The sequence below is a fragment of the Rutidosis leptorrhynchoides genome, chromosome 11 (genome assembly GCF_046630445.1).
Source record: "Rutidosis leptorrhynchoides isolate AG116_Rl617_1_P2 chromosome 11, CSIRO_AGI_Rlap_v1, whole genome shotgun sequence".
NCBI classification, from domain to species: Eukaryota; Viridiplantae; Streptophyta; class Magnoliopsida; order Asterales; family Asteraceae; genus Rutidosis; species Rutidosis leptorrhynchoides.
The window spans coordinates 144,416,653-144,425,946 of NC_092343.1; the positions used below are offsets into that span (position 1 = coordinate 144,416,653).

Genomic DNA, 9,294 nt, shown 5'->3' on the forward strand with positions numbered 1-9,294 from the left:
ATAGTTCGTTGTTAATACACTTAATGATATACTTAATTATTATTTTATCATGTTAAACATAATGTATTAATATATCTTAATACAATACATATGTATTCATGTTAATTAAGACGTTATTACGTCGATAACCGTTACATATATATCTTGTTTCGAATTCCTTAATTTAGTAGTCTCATTTTATGTATATAACCCACTGTTAATATAGTTAATGAGATACTTACTTATCATTGTATCATGTTAAATATATACATATGTTCATATATATATCATCATGTCGTTTTTACAAGTTTTAACGTTCGTGAATCGTCGGACAAACTGGGTGGTCAAACGTTTACATAAAATCCGTTTCAATTAATCAAGTCTTAACAAGTTTGATTGCTTAACATGTTAGAAACATTTATATATATATGTAAATATCAATCTCAAATATATACATATATTTATATACATATCTTATTTACAAATAGTGGTTCGTGAATCGTCCGAAAAAGTCGAAGATTACATGAACACAGTTCCAAATTTTTGAATATCAACTTAACAGACTTTGCTTATCGTGTTGGAAATATTAATTCATTTAAAGATTAAGTTTAAATTTGGTCAGAAATTTCCGGGTCGTCACAATTATTTGGTTCCGGAAATGGGGAAAGCTTGCTCCTCGGTTTATTGGGCCATTTAAAATTTTAGCTCGTGTTGGTGAAGTCGCGTATCGTTTGGAATTACCCAAAGAGCTTTCGGGGATCCATAATACATTTCATGTTTCCCATCTCAGTAAGTGTCTTGCGGATGATTCAACATTGGTGCCATTAGAAGAGATTGAGCTATATAACAAGTTAGAGTATGTTGAGGAGCCGATTGCTATACTTGATGAAAAAGTGAAAATGTTGAGAAATAAAGAGGTGAGAACTTTTAAAGTTCAATGGCATTGTAGTAAAGGTTCCGAGTTTACGTGGGAACCCGAAGAATTTGTGTTGGGGTATCTTCCCGCTTGTCAAGCGGCTTGGATCGCGAGGACTCGCTCCGATTCAAGTGGGGGAGAGTTGTAAGACCCAAATATTTATTATACATAAAGTATATATGGTGTACATAAAGTGTGTGAAGCGTTGTGTAATTTAGAAGCTGATCAGGCCTTTGTGCGCGCCGCGTGAAGACTCGGGTGCGCACCGCCCACAATACCAGGTGACAGATTCCTGTTTCTTTAATTAAAGTTAAATGAGGGGCAATTGGGTCTTTTTGCTAGAGGCCGGTTTTAGGTCATTAATGGCCAGATTTGTGAGGGTTGAAAAACATTCAACACAACCACCAACCTTATCTTCACTCCCATTAATTTCTATAGAGAGATTAGAGAGAGAAAGGTGAAATCAAGGGTTTTCAAGTGGGTTTTCGATAGATCGTGTTTAAAGCTTGTGTGTACTCACCTCCTAGCATCTCCTCTTGTGTGTGGTAAGTCTCAAACTCGTTTTAGTGTTAATTTTGTGTTTAATGTTATAAAATGAGACTTAATTGTGTTAAACCCTAATTTGTGTAAGTTTGGGGTTTGGGGTTTGGGTTAAAGTGTAAGAACCCGATTATTAGAGATGTTTGTGTTTAAAAGTTCAAGTGTGTGTGTTTTAAGGACTTTCAAGTGTCAAGAGGTTGTATGAACTTGATTAAAAAGGGGGTTTTGTATGTGTAACTAGTGAAATCTTGAGTTTGAACCATTTGGATGTCGAAATGGTTTTGGTGAACAAAATGGGCTAAAATGTGTTTAAGTGTATAAATAGTTGTAAAAGTGTATTTCGGGAACGTGGACACTAGCCTTAGTGATTTTGGACCCTCGGGTAGCGTAAAAGTGCAAAAGGGTGTGAATTGCACATAGTGGTAATTTGAGCGGGTCAAAGGCCCAAGATGGAAAAGTGTTTGATCGTGTTAATAATGTAATAGGTGATTTACATCGGTGTTAGAAGCGTTCTAGCTTGCGTTCACCTTACGGAGATAAGGTGAGTGGAATAATTATACGTGTATGTATATAATGTGTTTATTCGTGTGATCATGTAATAAGGGTTTAAAGTTCGGGCGTCCGATACCTTATTATTATGAGCGTTGTGTGGGATATGGGTTTAAGTTCGGGCGATCGATACCATATCATCATGTGTGTGTGGCGTGAAATGTGGGACTTAAGTTCGGGTGACCGATACCACATTGAGCGTAACGGGTGGTCATAAGTTCAGGCGATCGACACCACTAAAGGGGTTAGCGATGCATACTAACGGCTTGTGTGTGCTAACGGTTCATTCGCGAGAATTATTCCCTTTGGATTTTGGTTAACCATGGTTTGGGTGTGTGATGCTTAGCTTTATTAATTTCGATATTATTTAGCTAACAATATTGTGTACGTGTTGAATAGCTAGCTTAATGAGAAAAGTGTAAATATGATATAATACATCGCAATAGTATGATACATGGAAATGCTAGCGTTGAGGTATTTGTGTATGTGTATGCGGGTAAATATATTATATATGTATATGTATAATTGTTGCATTAACTAAGCTTTGCTTACCCTCTCGTTGTTTATCTTTTTATAGATTCAGTTGCGGAAGGTGGAAGGGGTAAGTGCGGGAATTAGATGGTGACCCGCTAGTGCTTTTGGAGTTAGATTTTGAAGTTCGACCAAGATTTGGGTAGTTTAACCCCTAAACACCATGCTCTATTGTCGTTTGAAATTTAAACTCATGTGGTCGAAACTTGTATTTTTGTAACTTACATGGTGAATCGGGTCGATGTGGGCCTGGTGTCGTAAAACTCATTTTATTGTGAAAACTTGCTTAAAATACTTGTCATGAAGTGTTATGATGATTTGTTTCGTTTAAAAGTGTCGGGAAGCGGGATTTCCGCTTGTTCATTTTTGACATTTTGATCAGAACCTGATCAGGCCTTGTGCGCGCCACGGGAAGGCTGGGGTGCGCCGCGCACCCATGCGTGGCAGAAGCTGTTTTTTTTTTTAAATGTTATGAAATCAGTTGGATAACGGGTTAGGTCGTTACATGTTTATCAAATGTTTATAAGGCCGGAAAAGTGGAATTGAGTGAAGATAGGTTAACTGCAGGGAGTTGTAAAGGGTATAGAATGGTTAGGGCTACTAGAGGTGTGATGGATGGAGCTTGGTATTTTGAAATTAAGGTTGTGAGTTTAGGTGATACAAGGCATACTAGACTTGGGTGGTCGACTGAAAAGGGCGATTTGCAGGTGCCAGTTGGTTACAATGGGAATAGTTATGGTTATAGAGATATTGATGGGAGTAAAGTTCATAAAGCTTTGAGGGAGAAATATGGGGATGAAGGATATGTTGAAGGTGATGTAATTGGTTTTTATATTAATTTGCTAGATGGTAATGAGTATGCACCGAAACAACCACAGTTGGTTATGTATAAGGGTCAAAAGTATGCTTATGCTGCGGATGCAAAAGAAGAACCTGCTAAAGTTGTGCCAGGTTTGTGACTGTTCATATGTTTACTGTTTTCTAATTGAGATATTTGGACCTTTGTGCTTCTTATGATTTGGGTATGTGCTAATGCAATGCTATTAATTGATTTGGTTGAGTTAGAAAAGCATTTCTCATTTCTTCATATAGGTTTTGTCCTCTATTGTTAATTAGCATGTTTGCTCGTGTTTGTTATGATTTATGATTGATTGCCATATGTTATTAGGTTGTAGTTTAGTTGCTTTTTTGCACTACTACATGCTTCAAATTTGAAACATCTCATCATTACGTGATTAACTTTTTTTATGTCATCAAGCTTGATTGAGCTCTGCCTGATACATGGGTTACAGGTTGTACTAGTATCTTCTTGTATAATCAACTTCTTAAAATTTGTAAATCTTAACGGATTAACTGATTTTGTTAATGATAAAACAACTTACTATACTATATATCAATCTAAGTAGTTTATCAGGAAAACTTATTTATCTTTAAATTAGGATTTTTGGTGTAAGGAATGCACATGTAGAGTTAATGGTTTTAATTAGGGGAGAAGTAGGTCAGTTAAGAACATTATATGCTGATGATTTAGGATTGAGGTATCACTTGATCATAAGAGTGTACAGAGACTTGAACAGAGAAAAGGTCGAGTGTGGCAAGTCTAATTGAACAAATTATACCGTTTCGACTGACTTTTTGACCGACTTTGACTGAAACGAGTCGGGGAAGTCTCTTAGCCGCCTTGACGGCCACAGGGAGCGGCTTTTGTAACACTACTTCAGTGATTGTATCTATTTAGGAAGGAGTAAACATATTACTTAAAGCATCAATTTTCTTTAATGATGATTTTCAATATCATTATATTTATAGATTGTTTTCTTTTATTTTCTGAAGCAGGAAGTATTATTAATATATCATGTAGTACTAAGAGTATATTAGTTTGTTCTGCAGGAAGTGAAATATATATATATATATTTTTTTTAAATGGAATTTGTCAAGGGTCTGCATTCAAAGATCTCAATGGTGGGTGTTACTATCCTGCTGCTTCAATGTATACTCTTCCACATCGTACTATTTGTGTTGTCAAATTCAACTTCGGCCCCGAATTTGAAGCCTTTTCGGAAGACTTTGGTGGACGCCCTATTCCAACACCAATGGTTGAAGTTCTATATCATGGCTTTGATGGAAGAGTTCAAAATGGTGTGTCCAAAGAAAAGCACTAATAATGTGTTTAGCATATTTCTGCAAACGGGGTTCATTTGACTCTTTGATAGTTGTAATTTTGTTTTTTATTCCTGTTCGATTTGCAAAATTTTCAGAAAATTTTCGGTATTCAGAACTCACATAACTTTATTTATTATTGAAGTTAGTGCAAAATTTATTGACCTAGTAATTTTTTTATAGTTTGACTTTAGTCATACCATTTTGGGCTGTTCCCAATGCTTTTGTGGCTTTTTGCAATGTTTATAAGTTGGGCCTTCCTTCCTACTTATGTCATTTAAAGTGTAACCATACTCTTTGCGGTTTGACAATGGGTCTTTATATGTCAATTTTATATATATATATATATATATATATATATATATATATATATATATATATATATATATATATATATATTTGTAAGTTATATGTCAATATCTTTGCATGGAGCATACAAATCTATTTAATTGTACTTAAGAAAGAGGAACACTGAATGGGCCCCCGGCTGAAAGTTTTAATTTTTTTTTCAGGAAATACTTTTGGCGCCACTGTAATGGGCCCCCGGCTCAAAGTGGTAAAAGAAGACGATCATTGACGTCACTGAAACAGACAAGTATCAATTGATTCGTTTCATTTATGGAAAGAGATTCTCTAAAAAGGTACATAGTCTTGTATCCTTCATCATCTATGCCTGGCAAACGGGTCAGGTTTGGTCGGTTTGGGTAACGGATCGAAACGGGTCACAGGTCAATTGGGTTACATCGCTTTTTACATTTATTACATTATTTTAGTTATTATTATTTATTATATATACATAAGAAATATTAATATACATAATAAATGATATAACCATGAATGCTTTCATAAATTTTTGACGGATGAAACTTTTTATGCTCGACCCATTTGATCCATTCACAAAACCCATTAGACCTATTTCTATTTATTGATCTTTGAGTATTGATACCCATTAGACCCGTTCCTTCATTTTTTGTATAGAACTAAATAGGTTGGAGAGAAACCCATTTGGATTTATTTCCAGTTTTGATTTACATTGTTAGTCCTAATTTTTTTCAAGACCCAATTGACCCGAAAACTTGACCCATTTGACCCGAATCTGAGTATATGGGTCTCAATTTCCAGGTATAATCATCTTCCACGTTTGGTGATGCACTTAAGGGGGATGTGTACCACTAGTTTCTAGATTATCCTTTGTATGATATATTATAATGTTAATTGCTGAAGATTTAAACAATTAATGGTTGCTCTGAGTGAGCTGTAGTTTATTAGTCATAGACTTAAGTAGCTATGCCACTTTAAGACTTGAGTGTTAGGATAATCCTGCTTAGCGTAACCTATTCTCTTGGCCTGTTCACTTAACATGTTGATGTTTTGTCGGTAACATAGTCTAGATGTGGGGAGTGTTGTTGTCTCCATATTAATCCTTCGAGATTGATGAAAGATGAATATAGGGTTTTGTGTTATTAGTTAAAATATTAGTAAGTTGTCCCATTTGGAACAAATAATTAAGTGTGATGATAATAAACCCTTAATTAGTCTTTTCACGTAGGATTAGGGTTTTAGGTCCACTTTACACAAACGACATCTCCTTTCTCTTTTACGACACCTCATTTGGGAATGGTAGAGCACACACCTTTTGAGCTATTTAAAGCTTTACTTATTGGTCATCCACATGGTAATAAAAAAGGTTGGATCAAGTTTTATCAAAATAGTGCAACTTGACTCTCAAATTCAAGTTGCTGACATGTTCACAAAGTGCTATATTTTTGCTTAACATGATTTTTATGTAATAAGTTAATTTTGTAGATATGTTCAACGATTGAATTAAACCATCCCAAGATAGCCCAATGGTTGGGACCCTAAACTCTCGTAAAGGTCGCAGGTTCATGTATTGGGGTGGCAAGGAAAGGTTGGGAAAACGGTCACATTGTTTCAAATAGGCCGCGCCGCGTACATGAGACTTAAAAATACTTTCCTTCAATCCTAACAGGGAAAACATCAAAATTTTGACTTTAACTTTGTACAACGTTTAGATTAAGGGGATTTGCGAAAGGATTTTTTTATTATAATCTAAATGTTGACCGATATTTTTGTTACTTATTTTTTTGTTGATTTATTTGTTTAGGTTAAAAGTGAATAGTTGATTTGTTGAGTGAATTGGGAAGCTATGTGAGGAGGAGATAAAGTTGGAAGTTGTAACACCGCATTTTGTAAAGTGTTATATTATCATTGTATGGTGTTTGTTAACTTGACTTTTGTTAGGAAAAAGGATCATAGTTGCAAGGAAAGGACCAAGGATGTAAAGTTAAAGTTTGGCAGGGATTGAAAGTGTAAATATGTGTTTAAACACTTTTTCAGAATCTGGACATCAGCTACAATTTCTAAAATGCTGAAATTATTTAGAAAGAGCGAGAGTTGAGAGATAGTGTCGATTTTGGGTAAATCAAACAAGAACCCTTAAAATTTCTTCATGCAAGTTATATTTTGGGTGTAATCTACCTTCCTAACACTAGCTTGAGTCATTGGATCTTTAGATTCTCCAATCTTCATCTTCAATTTAGGGGTTTTGTAACCTAGACTTGAGGTATGAATTTTTATTGCTTTTAATTCCGAATTTATGTAATTATTTTGGTTGGATTAGTGTCTAAATGAGGTTTTTTACTTCATATAAACCCTAATTCGAAATTTTGGTAAATTAGGGCTTGTGGGTTAAAATTTGGTAGTAGTGATGAACTAGTCAAATGGAAATTTTGGTTGGTAACTTGTTTGTTTAAGCTTAAAATTTGTAAAAGTCATGTTTGACATATGACTTGAAATGGTAAGTTATAATTTGTTAGTTTTGTAATGAACTATGAAGACTTATGAATTATAAGTCTTGTGTTTGCACAAAGTAAAGCTAGAGAAATTGTAGATTTTGTAAAAAAATAAACTTGTACTTGAAAAGCTTGTTTGATAGAGTCTAAACTCTAATTTTGACTACGTTTGACTAAGAGACTTTGTGAAAGTAGATTATTAATTAGTGAAATGATGTTTGTGTTGAGAAGACTTATGTAAATAATTCTTGAGGTTGTTAAAAGATGTCAACAGTGGGTTTGGGTTTTGTGGGTTTGGGAGATAAACCCTAGGTTTTGTTGACCTTGTTTGACCAAGTGTAGTAGATTTGTGATATATTGTGTAGCGACCCTGACTTTTCCATCTTTAATTAATAATGATTATTATTAATACTTGTGATTTAATGAATGTATTTTAGTACATTTACTTGGCACCGTACTTGACTTTTAAATGCCCGAAACGTCTTTGTGACACGCGTACATTACACGAATAATATTTTTAGAATATTATTTACATTCATGATTGATTTTATTAATCATTTTAATTAACTAAGGTTATTAGTTAATTACTTGGGCTTTTATTGGATTAAATTGTTAATTACTTGAACTTGGGCTTTCATTAGTGTTAATGGACTTATTAGCCCATTTTAATTATGCAAACATTACTTTAGAATGAAACTAGATTGATTAAGTTAAAGTAGAATCTAGTTACCATTTACTTGCACCATGTTCCCATGCAAACACCCCATAATAACCAACTTTTTAAGACATTACATGAAGTAACTTGTGGACCTTGCTCCTCCCCTTTTTCCTTGCAAGCCAACGGCCAAAGAGGCCTTTAGAGTGTTTTTGGTTCATTTTTTTTTATTACTTCATTCACTAGTCTCCATTTTATTACACACACACAATACTTGTTTTCATTTTTCTCTCAAATTCTCTCCTTTCTTGTAAGTAACAAGAACTTCTTTTTCTCCCTTTTCTTTTGGCCAAAACCGAAACATGAACACCTCTCATCATCGTTCTTTGTTGTTAATTTGTTACTTGTTCTTTGTTGTAGCTTACTTACTTGTTATTGTAGTTATTACTTACTAGTATTTAAGAATCAAACTCTTTAGTTTGTTCTTCTTTTTATCTTGTATTTACAAGAACACACAAGAACTAAACTTTCTAGTTTATGTTCTACATTTAATGTCTTAAAGATTGTAAGTTCATGTGTTGTTAAAATCATACTTGTGTTCATGAAGTAAACTTAAAGTCTACTTCCTTAAAGATCAAATCTTTGGTTGAATCTTTAAAGTATGAACAACCCATGAATTTGTTTCTTGTTCATTTAGTTTACTACTTCATTTACTTGCATTTTAATTTCATGTTTGTTGGTTGTTATTGGTTAGATGTTACTAGTTAACTTTGATCTCATTAATCTTGAACTAAAATTAACTTTAAAAGTTCAAGAACATGTAAGTAAGTTTCTTTAATTATAACTTGGTACACTTATGCTAGATCTTGATTTCATGAGTTTACTTTCAAGTTTGTAACTTATTATTAGTTTTAAAGTTCATGTATGTGTTAGATCTAAGACTTTGATGTAACTTTGGTTCATCAAAACACAACACTTAAGTGAGTTGTGCTTCATGTCTTAGACTTACACTTGGGTTATGATGGTCAAACCTTGGTGAAAATGATGCAAACACATCAACGAGTTGTACACTTGAAGCTATATGCATCAAGGATGAGAACCATGATAAGCATCGAGCACCAAGAACCACCAATACCTACTGACCCTACTGT

The 9,294-nt window shown here is 34.0% G+C and overlaps 1 protein-coding gene across 1 annotated transcript; it reads left to right on the plus strand.

Moving 5' to 3' along the window:
• Positions 1-2,431: 2,431 nt before the first annotated feature.
• LOC139875021 (protein TRAUCO-like) lies at positions 2,432-4,677 on the plus strand. Its single transcript, XM_071862406.1, has 4 exons — positions 2,432-2,458; positions 2,562-2,585; positions 3,013-3,466; positions 4,406-4,677. The coding sequence occupies exons 1-4, from the start codon at positions 2,432-2,434 to the stop codon at positions 4,675-4,677; spliced, it is 777 nt and encodes a 258-aa protein (XP_071718507.1).
• Positions 4,678-9,294: the final 4,617 nt, after the last annotated feature.

Excerpts from the sequence above, each read along its gene's own strand:
- LOC139875021 (XM_071862406.1), top strand. The coding sequence starts at position 2,432 with ATGATACATGGAAATGCTAGCGTTGAG. Across the intron at positions 2,459-2,561 it reads ATGGAAATGCTAGCGTTGAG|ATTCAGTTGCGGAAGGTGGA; the intron begins GTATTTGTGTAT and ends ATCTTTTTATAG. Across the intron at positions 2,586-3,012 it reads AGTTGCGGAAGGTGGAAGGG|GTCGTTACATGTTTATCAAA; the intron begins GTAAGTGCGGGA and ends ATAACGGGTTAG.